The sequence below is a fragment of the Drosophila melanogaster genome, chromosome 2L (assembly GCF_000001215.4).
Source record: "Drosophila melanogaster chromosome 2L".
Lineage (NCBI taxonomy): Eukaryota > Metazoa > Arthropoda > Insecta > Diptera > Drosophilidae > Drosophila > Drosophila melanogaster.
Genome location: NT_033779.5, coordinates 4,459,644 through 4,477,397, shown reverse-complemented (window position 1 = coordinate 4,477,397; position 17,754 = coordinate 4,459,644). Strand labels below are relative to the sequence as shown.

Here is a 17,754-nt window from a genome sequence, read left to right as displayed (position 1 = left end):
ACTCGTCTTGAATCTGGCCATTTAGGCGATTCAAGTGGTCACAAATGTGTCGCAAATTGTAGCTTCTTCTTGGTGGCCAGATAATCCGCATTAATATGCCAGCATTTTGGGGAGCGGGAACAAGCCTAACCCGTAGTGCTTCTCAAGACAGTCCCCACTTATAATACTGGATCCGCTCTCCGACAGAGAGATATCTGGTCGGGCCAGATATGGGTAGAGCGGCGAGATATAGCCGGCCATACACAAAACACAGATACTCTATGCATATGTGTATGTATGTGTTGTGGAGAGCGAGAGCGGATCGGGTTTGTGGTATGTGGTATGCCGCAGCAGCGGTCGCAAGTGCAAACGATATTCGCACACGGTGATTGGATCAGTTGACATTTGACGGCGCGCGTGTTGGCACGTTTTCGGGGCCTCTTCCACGGACTCATGGTTAATCCATTGGGTCGTCGAAAGTGCCGTACGCAAAATTGAGCACCTCGCACTACACTGGGCATTAAGTATACGCGGCGTTATCTTGATCCGCTCGATTGCCGTTGTCGGGTAATTTGATGTGCGTTGATTGTTCTATTACGTTTATTATGATTGAAATTGGGCATTATTCGGCGGATGAATGAATGAGAAGCACCATAGTCGAATCTAAATTAAACTGCAGGAACAAGTGAATTAAAGTGAATAAAATTACCATTATTAGTGTCGATCGCTGTCGCTCCGATTGCCATCATTAAAGTGTGTGATTATCTTTTCGGTCTAGGTGTTAAAAATGTTTGTTTTCTCTTCGAGTGCAGCAAAACCCGCATTTAATGGCTGTTTGTTGGGGGCAGCAACTGGGCAAACAAACATGTTGTATAATGGGGAATTTAGCACTGGATGGGCACAGCTTTCATTAGCATGTCGGAGTGCTAATTTGGTTTTATAGTTCAGTACGATACTGGGGAATGTGCCCGGAATAGAACATCTGTTGATGCCGCAGCTTTCTACAGACGGTTTACGACTTACAATGAGGTACAGGTGTCTTATACGATGTCACACTGTTTCCCAAGTAAGCAATTACCAAAACACTTCTCAGGGCTTAGCTTTCTCAGCATCAGCAGTAAAGCGAATTGAATTCACACATCGCACCATAAGTGATTTATCGCCCGACAAAGGTAATCAATCAGGTTTTTTTTTTTTGGTGTGAGGGCTTGAACGAAAGCCCCAAATAGCCAACAGTTGATATTTTAAGAAACTTACTCTACTCGTACACAGTTATGTAAATACAATTGGAATGTTTTCGAGCTCAGTTTAATCGGTTTTTATTCGTTCCTCGCGCTCTGGCTAAAAATTTACATTTTTACTACTTGAGTGTGGCTGATTTTCATATTACAACGAAACCCCCTAGCGTGCCATGATATATGATATGTGTACGGCAAGATGCGTAATTATTAATTACGGCACAGTTGAGCCAGCACGCTGACCTTTCGTGGTCTGCTGCTGACCGGAGAGTCACTGGAGCAGATCGCGTGCCAATGACGTAGTGCCTCTGTTTCCTCCTCACTCCAAAACTTTCAAATTCAAAGAGCCCGATATGGTCAAAAGCTTCAATCGAAGTCAACGAAACGAAAGCAGTCCGAGAAATGCTTTCCAAGAAGGCGACCGTGAGAGGTGGGCGACGTAGTCGGGTGCAACCTTTTAGGGCCACATCGCCGATAAGATACAAATTTGTATCTGTAGCGTCAAGTGCGACTTGCTGTTCACCTGTGTGCGGCTGAAGAGCTCGAGCTGGTTTATCTGTGGCGGTGATAAAATATAACAAAAAATGGGACAAAACTTCAGATTGTTTGTTTATATAAACAAATACGAGAAAAATATATGAAGTGTGCGTAAAAAGGTAAAGAAGAAATCAGTCAGTTTTATAGGTGCACGCTGAGTTGGGAAAGTGATAACAATTTGCGGAGTAGGCAGACAATAAACACCTAAATAAAATATTATTAAACGGTTAAAGAGCAACTTTCAAGAAAGTAATCACCTCTATTAAAGCAAATAAAGATAACTCGTGCTGGCTTTCACATGATTTAGTTTATTTTGATTTAAAAGCTCAAACTCACACGGCCAGCAGCAGCAACATTGTGCAACTCAAGGTTTAAATGTGATTTAAAATTGTGTCAACCAGTAACCGCAATCGCAGATTGCGACCATTCAAAATGATAGATATGAAAGCGGCCCCAGCATCAGCGAACCAGTGCGAAATCCAACAACAGTCGTCGTTCAAAATGGTTTTATGATATAGCGACTAGCGAATAGCAACTAGCAACAAGCAACCTGCAACTATCAACACATCAACTGGCAACTTGCAACACATCAAGTGTCAACTAGCAACACGGCTACAGCAGCCACACGAATTTCCCACAGAGAGGCTCTGCCCCTCAACCTTCCAAATGGCGGAGAACAAAGACGTCAGCCAGGTGCTAAACACCACACCCGACCAGGTGGTCATCAATCGTGCCCCGCCCACCGGACTAGCGCCCTTGAGGCACAGCCAACTCTCTGATAGCGGAGCGGAGAGCTGCTACGAGGGCGATGAGCAGGCACGGCTCATCCGGTCCTCATCGTCGCGGGCGCACAAGTTCATCATAATACCGGCCACGCCAGGAACACCGCCGGGAAGCGGTGCGGTAGCAGGACCACTTCCCTTTCGCCAGACCAGCTCAACCACATCGCTGGCGGCCATGGCAGCTGCGCTGCACAAACAGTCTCCACTGCGCCATACATCGGTGCGAACCAGGCCCAGTTCGGAGGTATTGCAACCGGGCCAGGTGCTCGCCAATCAGCCAACGGCAGCTGTATCCACCTCCACGGTGACCTTCACCATTGACGACTGCAATGAAGAAGGCGATGCCATTCCTGCTGCAGCTTCAGTTCCAGCTCCCGTGACCATGCCCGCCATCTCACCCACGCCGGCCACCTTGACCTGCACCACCACCACCACCATGGCCGGTGATTCGGTGGCCGTCTCGCCGCTCAGCATGGAGCTGAAGTCGCGGTTAGGCAGCCATCACAGCAGCATGCGCTCCGTAGTCTCAGGTTGGTGACCCTCAAACCCTCGCCCCCATATTGCATTTCCAAGTGCTCGTATGTAATTGCTTGTACTCAATTGCTTTGATTGGTAACGCCTCTTAATCTTTTAATTACAAGAAATACTTGAACAGGCTGTTGATAATGTTGTCCCACTAATAATTAAATGTCTGCCTATAATTGCTTCATAATAAGCTATATAAATGGCATAGCTAGCAAATTTAGTCTAAATTAACCATAGTATGATTTTAATGAAAGCAGTTTCTAGAATTATTGATTATGATATTGATAGGCAATGAAGTTCCATAGAATATATTTTACCTGTTACTATTATAATGCGCTTATCATTCCAAATCCCCTGCAGGTTATCTTCCAGGCCTGAGCGACAGTAGCGGCAATCTGGTTGGAGGCGTATCGATGGCCACTTCCGGATTACAGGCCCCCAATCCGCTCTACATGCAACCACAGGCCTCGCTGAGCGGCAGTTCCTATCATTTCCACGAACTGGCCGGCAACCAGATCTACTCCGATGTGACCTCCGTTCGCTCGCTGGCCTCCATTGGCATTGGGTCGACGGATGGGCGCAAGCTGGTCATCCGGCGAGTGCCCACCACCGCCAACGAGCTGTTCGACATGGTCAATCCGCAGACGCCACCGTAAGTGTTTATTGAAACGGGAATTCTTCATAATCAGTACTCAGTACTCAGCCTCGAAGTAAAGAAACGCGCTTTATTTCAAATCATTTTACTATTGAAATTTGTGTAAGCAGTTTCTCTCTGTGTATAGTTAGGGCCATTAACTTGACAAAGGGGCGGCGATAAAACGATCTAACATTTGTGGCAAATTTGGCCAGCATTTGGCACCTTAGCATAGAATAACATTGTTGAGCATTTGGCAAACAGGAGATTTTAACACCCTTGTGGCATCTTTGGGCGCGGGGTCCACATGATTGCCCACCGTCCCCGAAACGTGCCGATCTCGCATCAGCTATTTTTAAGCAACGTTCCTTAACGAGATCAATAGATCGGTTCGATCGGTTTTGTGATTTATCTGTTTGTGTTGACCAGACCAATTACCACTCCCCATTGTGTGCTCCATAAACACCGGGATTGCGGCCGAAACCCGGCTGAAAATTGCCGGATTTGTAGTCAGTAGCGCGCTAACCCACAAACCGATCAGTTGCCACTCCCAGTTTCCACCAGTGCCCGCGTCTCCTGATCCATGGATACCTTCATAGTTCAAAGGCTGCACTAGAAGTAACTCCTGAATAAAAGATTAGAATAAGCCAAAGGAGTAAGCCAAGGTCGAGATGCCGAACCGCCAGGACTACGATGCACAGTCCTCGAAGCACTCGGAACAGTCCTTCTTCCGCTTCAACCGGGTGGCCAAAGTGTAAGAGCCCAGGGGAAAAATTCCAGTTGCATAACGTCTCGAATCAGGCCATTAAATGGTGATCGTGTGATTTGTTTGCCATAAGCATTAGCGATAAAGCGCTGATTAAACCTGAATGATTGCTGGATTGTTAAGTAGACTGTTTATATCCGACTTAGCACTATTCCACAAAGGATAGTAAATATACGTTTTTTTTTTCAATATCTGCCTATATATAGTGCTACTGTGCTACTTACAAAGTGTTGATGTATCAAGAGTTTTTGAGATAATTTCATTTTCAGACACACTTTATATACAAGCTTAATAATATGTAATTTTCATTATACCGGGCAATTTGCTGAACAGAAACTAGGATATAGATTTACGGGTCTATTATTAAGATGAACTTATCATTAAATGTTAAATGTCATTAAATTCGATATAGCTAAACACATATTAAAAGAGCCGTGTTGTCGACATGCGAACGCACAACTGCATGTTTTCATTATTTCCCCGATTTAATCAAAACACTCAAATGGTGAAAAAACTGACACGAAAGGCTGTTTAAATCGGCGACACCTCCACCCACACCAGCAATTGCCCAGCATTCAGCAGCCATCCATGACACGATCAGATCACCGGATCAGATTCTCGTCGGCGGGCACAATGCAACGCCAGTTGGCACCTCCAATGGAATGGCCAGCCCCCAGTTGGTGCTTTTGGATCCGTGTGATTACTGCAATTAAGCCATTTGACGCATAAACTAATTTATATGGTTATTTCTGAATCCTCCTCCTCCTTCTCTTTTTAGACCCCTGGGGGTGGATGACGATGACAGCTACCTGGACATGTCCGATGAGACGGCCCAGCTCAAGCCGCGCCAGCAGCACTGGGCCAATAAGATGCAATTCGTCCTGGCCTGCATAGGATACTCGGTGGGTCTGGGCAACGTCTGGCGTTTTCCGTACATGTGCTACAAGAGTGGCGGTGGTAAGTTCTTATGGTTATAAATTGAATAACATTAAGGTAGCATTTACGATAAGATTATGTTGGTGATTTCTATAGATATATTATGAGATTTTATTCTTTATTTAATTAATAATTTGACTGAGCTATACTTGCACAATACTATTTATACGCTTATCTACTGCCTCCGAAAAAGATCTGCGGTTCAATTGGGAATTAAGAAAGGGGTCAGTCGTAGGCAATTCAGAGATTTTCCGGGGAACGCTGGTGGGCGGAAGTGCCTCGTGAGAGTCCAGCAAGTGACTAAGAGTGCCGCCAAAAAAAAAACCTGCACATGCGATAAGGCAGATATAGAGATAGTTACTTTGATTTTGTGCGACGGCTCCGGGAAGATATGGGGGTTTAGTTGTTTATTTTAGTTGCTCTAAAAAACATTTGACAATTTTGCACTTTAAGCGGCATTTCCGCTGAAGCGTTTAAAAGCCATAAATTAAAATTTGTTTAAGCGCAGAGCAGCGGGAACAGAGAATAGAGCGGTCACTGTCATCATTTGGCCGGTGTTTCTCGATCACGCGAGCTCGGAGGCTCGCGTCCATCTTCATTTGCACTTGGAGACGAGAAGCTGGGCCCCTACTTAGCTACCCCGTTTCTCGAGGGGATCGGGCATGAAAATGGGGGCGTAATGAGCTGGTGTGACAGTAGAGAAACGGGCACACGACCTTCTGCTAATGACGCGTATAACGATAGACAGTAGTTTTATGCCATTTGCATTTGCCTATGTCAAATATTTATAATTAATTTAAATTATTTGCTTAGCTGCTCTCGTCCATGGCTAAACGTACATATGTAAATGTTTTGTTATTCGTTGCTTACAGGTGTTTTTCTAGTACCTTATTGCATAATACTGTTCATATGCAGCATTCCGCTGCTCTTCATGGAGCTGTCCGTTGGCCAATACACCGGTCGAGGACCCATTGGAGCACTGGGTCAACTGTGTCCTCTGTTCAAGGGTGAGTAAAAGTTTAAAGCTCAATTTTTTATCATTAAAGTTAGTTATCATTGGACTAAAATATCAACTTTATTTATATCTCGCTCTTAAGTACAACACCGCATACGAGTCGTATACGTAATAATTATCAATATTACGCATGCAGCCTGTTGTCAAGTCCAACGCTATATTCTATAAATATTCTTATAAATCTTATAGACGATTTAAAACATTTTCTACTATTATTATACATAATTTGCAAACTCCTATTTGGGATCGAACCTATTGTAATTTGCAAATGCGTCATGCTTTTCATATCTTTGAAAACCCCCCATCAAAACAATTGAAAGCCAGGCTTGCCCAACCACCATGACAAACATAAAAGAGGGCTCTTGGATATTATCAAGTCCATGGCCAAGGTCAATCACATATTTAGCCAGCTTGTCGAGCTCTATTTTGCGTTGTGATTTACACCTGGTATCTGGTAATCACAACCGTAGCCAGACCTCTCATTCCGATGCTCCACTTCCATTCGGGCGGAAGCTAATTAGCTGGGCCATTGTGTTGTGGAGGTGGCGTGAAAACCCGAAGCCAAGCCGCGGGAAAATGCTCCCATCCCCCATGCCACCAGATCCACAGGCCACCAAGATCGTCATTACTGCATACAATGCATTTAGCTGTTTTTGCCGTTGCCAAACGCTTAATTACTGTCAATATTTTGCAAACAAACCACGCCCACGCAGAGGCAAGCTAATAAATATTAATAACGTGTAAAAACTATTTAACCAAGATTGGCGAGCGACTTCGAACGGATCCAATTGTCGCCGTATGAGGCCGGCACATGGCCAATTATGCAGATGAGTGCCAGTCTAGACATGTGATTCCATACGAAACCGGTCCGACTATCATCTGGCCTAATTAAGTCTAATTTTTGTGTATGCTTAGCTCATTGCAATTGGCGTTGCCATAAAGTTGAGCTGCATCTGGAGATTCCCGACTGATTTGAGTGAACGCAGTAACTTATCGCTGGCTTCTTCTCTGCCTTCTCAGGAGCCGGACTCGCCAGCGTGGTCGTCTCGTTCCTCATGTCCACCTACTATAGTGTCATCATAGGCTACTCCATCTACTACTTCTTTACGTCGTTCAAAACGGAAATGCCCTGGATCGACTGCAACAACAGGTGGGTTTTGTATATATCCTATTATTTTATGGTTCCTTCTTATATGGATTTTCATACATGACTTCCAGGTGGAACACGCCCGATTGCTGGGTGCCACAGCGCAAGGGGATTAATGCCAGTGCGCCGGACACATCTCGCACTCCATCCGAGGAATTCTTCGAGTAACTTATAGCATAATAATGAGTATAGCCTTACATTGATATTTTCCCTTCCAAAGAAACAAGGTCCTGCAGATCAGCGGTGGCCTGGAGTATCCGGGCATGATGCGCTGGGAGCTATTTGCCTGCCTGATCTGCGCCTGGCTAATGGTCTACTTCGCCACGTGGAAGTCGATCAAGTCGTCGGCGAAGGTGCGCTACTTCACGGCCACGTTTCCGTTCGTGCTGATCATCATCCTGATGGTGCGCGCGGTGACCCTGGATGGAGCTGCTGAGGGTTTGCGCTTCTTCTTCCGTCCCAAGTGGTCGGAGCTGAAGAACGCCAATGTGTGGATCAACGCCGCATCCCAGAACTTCAACTCGCTGGGCATTACATTCGGATCCATGATCTCCTTTGCCAGCTACAACAAGTACAACAACAATATCCTGCGAGATACCGTGGCAGTGAGTGCGGTGAATATGATCACCAGTCTCCTGGTGGGCATCTTTGCCTTCTCCACGCTGGGCAATCTGGCGCTGGAGCAGAACACCAATGTGAGGGACGTCATCGGTGATGGACCGGGCATGATATTCGTGGTGTATCCCCAGGCGATGGCTAAGATGCCGTACGCTCAGCTCTGGGCGGTCATGTTCTTCTTCATGCTGCTCTGCCTAGGTCTGAACTCGCAGTTTGCCATTGTGGAGGTTGTGGTCACGTCCATACAGGATGGCTTTCCGCGGTGGATCAAGCGGCACCTGGGCTATCACGAAATCGTGGTCCTGTTCGTCTGTGTCATCTCATGTCTCTTCGGGATGCCCAACATCATACAGGGTGGCATCTACTACTTCCAGCTAATGGATCACTACGCCGCCTCCGTGACGATCATGTTTCTGGCCTTCTGTCAAATGATTGCCATTGCCTGGTTCTACGGCACGGGAAGACTGTCGAAGAACGTCAAGCAAATGACCGGAAAGGCGCCTTCGTTCTATCTCAGATCCTGCTGGCTAGTCCTGGGACCCTGCCTCCTCTTTGTAAGTCATCCCATGGCTAAACTTTGTAGAATTAATCTAAAAGCATTTAATTTTTGCGAACGCAGGCCATCTGGGTATTGAGTCTGATCAACTACCACGAGCCCACCTACCACAATGGACGCTATACCTATCCGGACTGGGCCTACGGAATAGGCTGGATGTTCGCTTCATTCTCGCTGATCTGCATACCTGGATATGCGGTTATCAACTTCCTGCGCTCCAGTGGAGATACCTTTTGGGAAGTATGTTGCTGCTAGCATTTTCCTATGCCACATTATTAACCCGATGTTGAACTCATTTCGCAGCGCATCCGGAACACGCTGAGACCCAACATCTACGAGTGCAAGATTTGCGGGGAACACCACTGCGAACACGACTATCCGGAGCAGGAGCAGTTTATGCTGGCCCAGGAAATGGCCACAGTGTACAAGCCCACCAACCCACACCTGCTCAATCTCGGCCAGAAGTGCGGCTACAACGCCATGCAAGCCTCACCCTCACATGCGGAGGCAGGAGGACCATGTGGCCAGTAGCTGTTAGGAACCTCTCCCAACAATAGCCATTTCCGAGTATTTTTAACGAATCACTTGTGTAAGTTAAATGCAGAAATTAAAGTATTTAAATAAATTCTAGAGCGAGACATTGGATTAGCGATGTTATTTAACTTAATATAATATATAATATATTTTGGGAAAACAAACTAAAATATCAATTGACATTACATATCAGTGACTACAGCTTTTGCACATATTGATAGAGTACATCGAATTCCTCCAGTTTGGGCACAGCATTAAAGGTGCTTCGAGTGCGACAGTACTCGGCATAGATAGTTAGACTCTTGCGAGGAACGACCGGCGGACGCACGCTGAGATAGGAGTCGGTGCCGTAGTCACTGAGTGGACGCAGGGTAATGCCACGCATAATCTTGGCCAGCTCCTGATCGCGCTGAGCAACGGCTGTCTGAGCCGGCCTCGCACCTCCACTGGACAGCTTGCCCATCTGCACGTACTTCTTATAAACAGCCATGCTCTGCTTGGAGGGCGGATTGATGGTGCACCCATAGATTTCCTCCATCGAGGGCAGTCCTGTGGCCAGAGTGGCGGCGGCTGGTTCGGTCGATTCCGTCTGGTTTGCCTCCTTCTCGGCAAAACTTGCACTTAACTCCTCGTCACTGGAGCTATCGTCACCTTCGCTGGAACTTGAGGAATTGCTATTCATAGAACCCGTGGAACTTTGCCCCGTCATCGAGGGATTTTGACGAGCCTTTCGCGATGTCTGGATTTGCCTCTGGAACGGACTGAAATTAGTGCGGAATGTGGGCATGTATCGCAGTGCCAGCTGGCTGATCTCGAACGCAATGTGCTCGCTGAAATCAGTCCACTTGAAGGACTGATGATAGTTTGAGTAGGCATCGATCATTTCCAGGCCGCTGCTGTGAACGCGAAACAGCTCCTTGACCAGTTTGTTGGAGTCCGCACACGAATAGGGTAGGCACGCGCGAACCTTGTGGCGCACCCAATCGGTGATGGCCTTGCTATCCGCTCTCGGCACGAATGCGTTGTGCATGTCGTAGTCCGTCTGTAGCTCCCAAATGGGTGGACCCTCTGCGTGAAAATTGTATTAAATAATTTAATTTAAATATTAAAGAGTTTAGTTTAGTCACGCTTTGTCAAACTGGGCTTGTATATGCCCAAGAACAAGTTGATGCTGTGCTGCTTCTCGGTGTCGCTAAACGTGTTGCTGTAGTACCGACTGAGGGTCTGCATCACATCGCTACCCTGAGATCCCCAGGGCGCCGTCTTTCGGTATGTCTTAATCCGGTGCACCAGCTGCGACCCGCCGTATTGCAGGGCCAGTGTATCGCCGTGCTCCTCATACAGGTTTTCCAGCATCGTCACGCAATCCGAGTCGAACTCCAGCTTAGCGGATTTAACAAAACCCAGACGCTCCAGTTGGTGACCCAAAGCGCACTTTCCAATCGCAAACTGGGCCGAATTGGTGCGATCCAGGCAGTCTACGCAGTTTGTGCGTACAATCCCAGTCTGCAAACCGGGCTCACTGCCAGCCGCCTTGAAAAACATACCCGTCATTTGGACAATACTTTCTGCATGAATTGCTAATTGCTCCATGACGTTGCCTCCGCTCAGGCGACTTTGTCGTGCCATATCGAAGTGGATGTGCTTCATGCGGTGCGGCGGCGGCAGGAATTGGTTGAGATAGCGGATACTGTACTCCAGCTCCTTGGAGATGATCGACTCGTGCTTGCGCCGCTCCCTCTTCTTCACCAGATTGAGCATAATGAGCGGCGCACCATAATGGAAGAGCAGCCGTTCGAAGTGAAGCGACGGAGTCTGCGCATATGGATCGCAAATGTCCAATTGAATCTGCGGCTTGGGCACCATTTTACTGATATCCTGGGACCAGTGTGACGGTATGGAGCCTCGCATTTGGGTGAAGGCGCAGATTCTCTGACCATCGCTGACGATCTGTTCGGTCTCCACCTCATTGGCCACGTCCCCTTGAAAGTTGGCTCCACGCTTAAGGAAACGGGTACCGGCGAAGCGTGAGCTCCTGCGTGCCACCAGGCAAACATTGACGTGCCTCCCAAAAATGCTGATGCAGGATTGGCTGACAAAACCGTGAGTAACCTCTAGAAGCCAGTCCTTGAGCATTATGCCTTCCATGGGCTGCAGGAGATAGGCATTCCAGACAAAGCGCTTGCGGGAATCGGAGCGAAACGCGTAATCCACACGCTCATGGGCCTTGTCCACATTGCTAGTTAGCGTATTCCAATCGGGAAGAGGTTCGTCGCGGTCGAGATCTACCTTGGCACCAACGTAGCGAGGCGCGGACTCGTTGTACTGCAGCGTTCGCGTCAAATCGTAGGAGTATGAGAAATAGAAGTTGCTACGGAGGTCGATATTCTGAAACATCCGCTTGTAGCGATCCTCATGCGGATGCGGTGGTCGTTGCGAGGTCACCTCGTTCACACGCACCATCACCGTGTCCTTAATAGTGTAGACCAGGTGGCGGCCGATGTGGGCGCAGCATTTGCGCTTTGTCACCAGCAAGAGGTAGTAGCCCTCGAGGAAGCGCACAAATCCAAGGACGCCATAAGCGGACGTCACCTTGGGCGAACCCGAAAGGGAAGCGACAAAACGTCGGATCTCCAGGCTGTTAAACTCGTTGGCATTCTCCTCGATACTCAGCCGGTTGTGGGCAAGTCGGTCTATGGTCAGGAGGCGAAACCGAGTCTCCCGATTGTTGCTGCCCACCAAATAGAGGCGCTGAAATTATGGCGATATATGTGATTAGTCAAAAAAAGGTCAGCTGGAGGTGATTTCTTACCGCTCGTGTCTCATAGAGCACTACTTTTTGGATGGAGCTTATCAGGGGATTGAAAACTATATTCGGATTATCATTGTTCATTTTTTCAGCTTTTCCGAAATTTTTTTGTTACAATTTCTCAGGCCGCTCCCACATAAACAACAAACAGCTGATCATCATCTGTAGTTGGATATGCGAGAAATGGCCAGTGTTGGCAGCGTGAGAGGGAGTCGATTAATTAATTTTGTTTTGGTTCAATCAAATATAAATAACATTTTATTCCATCATAAAACATATCAAAATAGGCATATTCATTACCAACCAATTTTATGCCTTATTCTTACAATACCTATGAATATGTTAGCTTATTTTATCATCTAGCAAAATCATTTTTGTCCATTTTAAAGTAGTGCACATGGAAGATATGTCTTCCAAGTGTTTTTAAAGTAGTGGTCACTTGTGTATCTCGAGGATATGTCTAGCAAGTGTTTTTCTCTGCTTATAGAAACTGGCACAGTGAGGACACTTAAATGTTCTTTCAGCGTTGTGTACGAGCTTGTGCTCCTTGAGAGTGCTGCTCAGCCGAAAAGTCTTGGGACAGTGGGAGCAGCGAAATGGACGATCTGGTAAGTGCAGGCGGCTGTGCTGCTTGAGGTGCTGCTTCATAGCGAAGGCCTTGGGGCAGTGGGAACACTTGAATGGTCGTTCACCAGTGTGAGAACGGAAATGGTTATCAAGGTGAAACTTCCTCGTAAATGTTTTCGTGCACTTGGAGCACTTGAACGGTCTCTCGCTGCCATGTGTGCGGATGTGACGCCGGAGATCGGATGATTTAATAAAGGTTTTTGAGCACTGTGAACACTTGAATGGTCGTTCGCCAGTGTGAGTTCGCTCATGCGACTGCAGAGTGGACTGCTGCGCAAAGGTCTTGGCGCAGTGGGAACACTCGTAGGGTTTCGCTGCATTGTGGGTCTTCATGTGCGCCTTGAGAGTGACTCTAAGTCTAAAGTTCCGCTTGCAGTAGGGGCATGGGAAGGATTGTCCGTCCATGTGTGTTCGCATGTGCCTCAGAAAAGTTCCCTTTCGCTGGTATTTCTTGTGGCATTCTCGACATTCGAATGCTACCTTCTTGCTGTCGCTTTTCCCATCGTCATCAGCAGCGGATGCAGAATCAATCCGCGCATCTTCGTCTTCCGAAATCTCCCAGTCTTCTTCTTCGAGCAAGGCGCATAAAGCATCCTCGATGCCTTCATCGCGAACTCGGCAGTAGAACTGGTGGCTTTCCTCACAAGTTTGCCTTATCCCATACGCGCTCTTTACGTCCTCATAGCACTGTGGGCATATCATTTCCGAAAACAAATCGCCACGTTTGACCTCGAATCCGGTGCACTGCGCGATCATCTCGGCAATGGAAACTCTGGTTCTTCGTCTGGCGTCAAATATGTTAACGAGTTTACCAGAAATATCCATACAAACTCGGCATATTTCCGCCATTATCCCTGTAATAAACAATACTTATTAGGCTGAACTTTATGAAGGACTATATTACTTACCTGATGTATATACTAAATAGCTTATAGCTGGAAAAGCAATCTTTTATAATTTAGGAATCCGTTTCATACATCCCAATTAATTGAAAATTAATGCGATTGCCTTGATGAACAATTCAAAATAATAATAAGCTAAACTTCACATTGTGCACAGTACACTGGGCACCCTATTCTCTGGGCCATATGCTAAATCGATTTATTATCGATGTTCGAAATTCAAATTATTTATCAAAATGATGATTTTTGAAACTAAGGTGTGTTTACCATATTTAACAGCTGAGATAAACGCAAACTTGCAAGGGTCGCCCTGTGGTGGTCAGCCCAAGTTTTGATGGGAAAATTCTTATCGGATATCGATATCCTTTACCTGTTGAAGAATATAAAATTGAAATAAATTTCTTTGGAAAAACAAACATTTATCTTCGTATAGTTTTTTCACATTTTCGCCTAGCTAGTGGTGAATAATTTTGGACAGAAGGAGCACTGGACTTTTTCCGTGGAAATCATAGAAAAATTAAATTAAAAAGGCACAAAAAGGAAATGAATCTCCTCGCCGAACTTCTTTGCCAGTATAAAAATAAATTCACATATGAAAAATCGGGTTCCTGGGTGCCACTGAATATGTTTATCCATCGATTCCGGGCTCAGATTACCACCATTGACCTGAAATTAAATAAGCATTACTTACTCCAAATAAAATATAAACAAACAAGTGCGTACCTTTTTTGTTTACAATTTTAACAGCTGATGAGTGAAGTGCTGTTAACCTTTCATAGTTATCGATAATCTGTTATTATTATCGGAATATTGCTCACTTGCTAAGGATTCCATGAAATTTAAACAAATGGACTTTGTGACGACAACTGGGGAGGGAAGTTTTCTGCGAAACAAGATTCGTGCATATGCCAAGGATCACCGTGTTGAGTGCCGCATAAAGGCGAAAGACTCATTGCGCATTGGACTTGGACAGGTTAAGCAGGAAGTGGCGGCTCTTGAGATGGGCACCAAGGACGTCATTGGAATGGCCAGCAGGATCAAGCGTCGCAAGCACGCCACCTCCGAGGATCTGTGCCGCTTGTCGCTGGGGTTCCTCCAGAGCAATGACAACATCAATGCATTCGCAGCTATTCCTGGCGCCATTCAGGTTCTGGTTAAGGAGCTAACTGGTAACCAACTGCACCCTCATTAGCTTTAGTTTTATATAAAAAGGTTGACTTGACTTTCAGGACCTCACATTCAACGACAGACAGATGCCGTGGAGTGCTTGTGTAATCTTTCCTTGGGCGAGGCCCATGTCTCCGAAAAGATTGTCACTTTGGCGGGCAGCTACATGGTCACCTACCTTGATGGCAAGGCCGAACGCCTCAAGCGCAGTTGCCTGTGGACACTGGCCAACGTTCTGGGCACATGCGACAAGGCCGGCAGCGTATTGCTGCAAATGCAAATAGTACCCAAGCTGTGGAGGCTCTACATCGAGCCCAATGGCTGCCAAGAAGATGCGGCCATCTGCCTCTCCCTGGTGGCCACCCGCTGCCCGCAGCATGTGAGTGACGAGGATCGAAGGTACATTGGCCAGAATCTGCCTGAGAAGCTCCACGGCCAGCCTGCCAGCGAGTACTTCATGTACATAGTGCACCAACTGGAAATAGTGACACAGGAGCACAAGTTAGATGCTCAACAGGCCGAATGCCTGGTGCGTTTCTTTGAAGCCACCTTAGCATCGCCAGCCGACCGGCTGTGCCTAATCTACGCCGTGCGTGTAATGACCAATCTGGTAGCCCTAGGTGACACAAGTCTAATATTCGCACTGGCAGACCCGCAGAATCTTGTGCAAACCCTAAACCAGCTCTTCGCTCTGCGAGATCCAGATCTCAACCTGGACGCGATGCGCTTGCTCAAGAACTGTCTGCACTTGAAGGTAGCAGATTCCAACCTGGTACTGAATAGCTTGCAAATATACGCATAGGCTTATGGTTAAGAATAAGTCTTGCAAATCTCTTTATTGGTCTTAGAGTACATATAAATATAAAGCCACGGACTTTTGAGTACTCGAGAATGTATTGTAAATGAACATGGATTGCCGCTAAGCAAAACTAAATCACTAATGGAAACAGAATAAAATAAATAAATAATAAATAAATACAATACGACAAAAACACAGATGCAAAGTGGTCAACATGATTACTAGTTTGATTGAGCCACCGGCATGAAAAACAGGACTTTGTAAAACCTAAATATCATCCTCGAAGAGGGCGATTATTTGACGCCTTTTGGCTTCGTCGTCGGCGTTCAGTTCATTGCCCCTGTGGGCATTGTGGTTGTGCACCTCCAGTTCGGAGACTGAGTCAAATTCTAAATTGCACTGCCCGCAGCGGGCTGAGAAAACGGGCGCTGGACCCTGCGAAACTGTGCCAGGAGAGACAGCGGCCCGTTGCAGCTTCTCGAGGAACGTGGCTCTCTCCCTGTGCTTGTCCAGCCCGATTCCCAGCGCCGCCTTTCCGCGAATGGGAATGGGTTTTTTCACCGTCGGCGTGCCCTGGGAATGGCAACTTTCAGAGCGCTCAATGGCGTACAGCACGTTGTTCTCCTCCGTGATCGGAGTCGTCGTTCCGCTGGCACAGTCGAATAGAGATGGTTCCTGCACCGGCCGGGGATCGGGTATATCTATGGGAATTGGCGGCTCAGCTATCTTCTCACCGTTGGACACCTTCACCTGATTGAGCTTCTCGGCCAGAAGCGAGTCTATGGAATGTTCCTGCAGCCAGGCGCAAGTTTTGTGCAGAGCGAATATCATGCGGCGGATGAACTCGTGCGGCGAGACCATTTTCTGTCGCCTAATCTCGAGCAACTTGGTCACCTCGGTAACAAACGTGACGAACTGGTATTCGACGCAGTTGTCCAGATGCGACTGATGCGAGTCCTCGAACATGAAGCGTTTGGAGCATGCCGGACACTTGCGCTCCTTCCACATGGGCTCCGGTATGTTCACTTTGATGTCGCGCAGCTGCAGCTGATCCTGCTCCATGGGATCGTCCTCCTCGAAGTTGGTCTCGGTGTAGTTATAGCAGTTCTTGTGCTTGCGCAGCAGGGCCGCCTCCTCGTTGTCGTCGCTGGAACTGGCCACCGCATAGTCGTCATCTTCGTCGTCATTTTGGCCACTGCTCGATGGCAGTTCGCCATCCCGCGGTTGCCTGGGCATGCTGTTGTGAGGCTGCTGCTTGTTGAACAGCACGTTTAAGTACTGGATCTTCTGCTCAGCATTGCCGTCTAGCTGGGTAGTCGTCTGATTGAGCAGTCGCTTGTGTACCTTGTCCTTGGATGACTCCAGTTTGTTGGCGCTGTTGTTTAGCAGAAGATTATGCACTGGCCTCTGCTCCACATAATTCAGATCCTCCGCCGTGAAGAGGGCGCTCTCCTTGTCCATCTTGTTCGCATCCGAAACGTTGACCCTCTTCTGCTGGTAGAGCTCCGCCAGCTTGAGACTCAGCGCGTTCTTGATGCACTGTTCCCGGAATGTGACGGCATGCTTGAGATAGGAGATGCACGGCGCACATATGTTGCGTGGCAGTCCGTCGTCCGTGGAGTTCTGCGGTCGGTCGAAAGAGGAGGCACTCATATAAACATTTATCTGGCTACTTTAGAATGGAGTCACTTACTTTCAGGCCCGTCGTCTCCTCCAGCAGAACGTTTATGGGCTTTTGCCAGTTGAGAAACTCGTTTGTGGAGCCGTGCAAATACGTGGGAATCTTGGCGAATATCTCGTAGTCTGCGGGGCTGCTGCAGATGCGGCAGATATTGCCCCACGACGTCATACTTATGGCAAACCTTAAACTTAATGCTTATGCCGGAAAAAATAAACAATGACAATTTTCAACACTCCGGCGAGTGTTGCCCTACCACTGAAGGTTCAAAACTCAACAGTCCACCCACTTGCGGCAGTGATGTCCAGTTAGCTATAACAGGATTACAGCAAATTTTTTGAATATTAATTATTATTAGCTAAACACGTGACAGATATATTAATGACTAAGACGATAGTTTATTTAAGCATAAATAATACTGTTGAAAATACAAACGTAGATTTATTTGATATATATTTACAAAGCTAGATTTTATTAACACCAATTGGCAACAGTGGCCAACAGT

The 17,754-nt window shown here is 47.0% G+C and overlaps 5 protein-coding genes across 11 annotated transcripts; 2 read left to right on the top strand and 3 right to left on the bottom strand.

The window, feature by feature from the left end:
* Positions 1–375: 375 nt before the first annotated feature.
* On the top strand, positions 376–9,398 carry ine (inebriated). Of its 5 annotated transcripts, none has more exons than NM_175958.3 (10): positions 376–463; positions 2,023–3,066; positions 3,422–3,713; positions 5,240–5,418; positions 6,270–6,404; positions 7,433–7,562; positions 7,631–7,723; positions 7,780–8,731; positions 8,797–8,973; positions 9,037–9,398. In NM_175958.3, the coding sequence occupies exons 2-10, from the start codon at positions 2,421–2,423 to the stop codon at positions 9,262–9,264; spliced, it is 2,832 nt and encodes a 943-aa protein (NP_787972.1). In that variant the 5' UTR covers positions 376–463; positions 2,023–2,420; the 3' UTR covers positions 9,265–9,398. The 5 variants fall into 5 exon arrangements, with proteins under 5 accessions (NP_787972.1, NP_477012.1, NP_001162871.1 ...); NM_057664.6 differs by having other exon boundaries at positions 376–732; positions 2,080–3,066; NM_001169400.2 differs by having other exon boundaries at positions 376–556; positions 2,102–3,066; positions 9,037–9,368.
* Positions 9,376–12,224, bottom strand: FIG4 (FIG4 phosphoinositide 5-phosphatase). Its single transcript, NM_134997.4, has 3 exons — positions 12,080–12,224; positions 10,395–12,018; positions 9,376–10,335 (listed from the first exon to the last, which is right to left on the bottom strand). The coding sequence occupies exons 1-3, from the start codon at positions 12,158–12,160 to the stop codon at positions 9,464–9,466; spliced, it is 2,577 nt and encodes an 858-aa protein (NP_608841.1). The 5' UTR covers positions 12,161–12,224; the 3' UTR covers positions 9,376–9,463.
* Positions 12,225–12,322: 98 nt separating this feature from the next.
* Paris (Parkin Interacting Substrate) lies at positions 12,323–13,787 on the bottom strand. The gene is made up of 2 exons (NM_134996.4): positions 13,612–13,787; positions 12,323–13,557 (listed from the first exon to the last, which is right to left on the bottom strand). Exon 2 carries the CDS (start codon positions 13,550–13,552, stop codon positions 12,512–12,514), a length of 1,041 nt encoding a protein of 346 aa, NP_608840.1. The 5' UTR covers positions 13,553–13,557; positions 13,612–13,787; the 3' UTR covers positions 12,323–12,511.
* A 163-nt stretch (positions 13,788–13,950) lies between these two features.
* CG15443 (uncharacterized protein) lies at positions 13,951–15,741 on the top strand. 2 transcript variants are annotated; one of them, NM_001273100.1, is made up of 2 exons: positions 13,951–14,774; positions 14,835–15,741. In NM_001273100.1, the coding sequence occupies exons 1-2, from the start codon at positions 14,438–14,440 to the stop codon at positions 15,572–15,574; spliced, it is 1,077 nt and encodes a 358-aa protein (NP_001260029.1). In that variant the 5' UTR covers positions 13,951–14,437; the 3' UTR covers positions 15,575–15,741. The 2 variants fall into 2 exon arrangements, with proteins under 2 accessions (NP_001260029.1, NP_608839.1); NM_134995.2 differs by having other exon boundaries at positions 14,404–14,774.
* Positions 15,652–17,669, bottom strand: CG15435 (uncharacterized protein). Of its 2 annotated transcripts, none has more exons than NM_001298674.1 (2): positions 17,265–17,669; positions 15,652–17,194 (listed from the first exon to the last, which is right to left on the bottom strand). In NM_001298674.1, exons 1-2 carry the CDS (start codon positions 17,418–17,420, stop codon positions 15,839–15,841), a joined length of 1,512 nt encoding a protein of 503 aa, NP_001285603.1. In that variant the 5' UTR covers positions 17,421–17,669; the 3' UTR covers positions 15,652–15,838. The 2 variants fall into 2 exon arrangements, with proteins under 2 accessions (NP_001285603.1, NP_608838.1); NM_134994.3 differs by having other exon boundaries at positions 17,265–17,528.
* Between the last annotated feature and the right edge of the window lie 85 nt (positions 17,670–17,754).

Coding starts and splice junctions, on each gene's coding strand:
- CG15435 (NM_001298674.1), bottom strand. CDS start 17,420: ATGACGTCGTGGGGCAATATCTGCCGCATCTGCAGCAGCCCCGCAGAC. Junction 17,195..17,264: donor AGGAGACGACGGGCCTGAAA/GTAAGTGACTCC, acceptor GACCGACCGCAG/AACTCCACGGACGACGGACT.
- CG15443 (NM_001273100.1), top strand. CDS start 14,438: ATGAAATTTAAACAAATGGACTTTGTGACGACAACTGGGGAGGGAAGT. Junction 14,775..14,834: donor TCTGGTTAAGGAGCTAACTG/GTAACCAACTGC, acceptor CTTGACTTTCAG/GACCTCACATTCAACGACAG.
- FIG4 (NM_134997.4), bottom strand. CDS start 12,160: ATGAACAATGATAATCCGAATATAGTTTTCAATCCCCTGATAAGCTCC. Junction 12,019..12,079: donor TGCTCTATGAGACACGAGCG/GTAAGAAATCAC, acceptor CCATAATTTCAG/CGCCTCTATTTGGTGGGCAG. Junction 10,336..10,394: donor CAAGCCCAGTTTGACAAAGC/GTGACTAAACTA, acceptor ATTTTCACGCAG/AGGGTCCACCCATTTGGGAG.
- Paris (NM_134996.4), bottom strand. CDS start 13,552: ATGGCGGAAATATGCCGAGTTTGTATGGATATTTCTGGTAAACTCGTT.
- ine (NM_175958.3), top strand. CDS start 2,421: ATGGCGGAGAACAAAGACGTCAGCCAGGTGCTAAACACCACACCCGAC. Junction 5,419..6,269: donor GTGCTACAAGAGTGGCGGTG/GTAAGTTCTTAT, acceptor CGTTGCTTACAG/GTGTTTTTCTAGTACCTTAT. Junction 6,405..7,432: donor ACTGTGTCCTCTGTTCAAGG/GTGAGTAAAAGT, acceptor CTGCCTTCTCAG/GAGCCGGACTCGCCAGCGTG.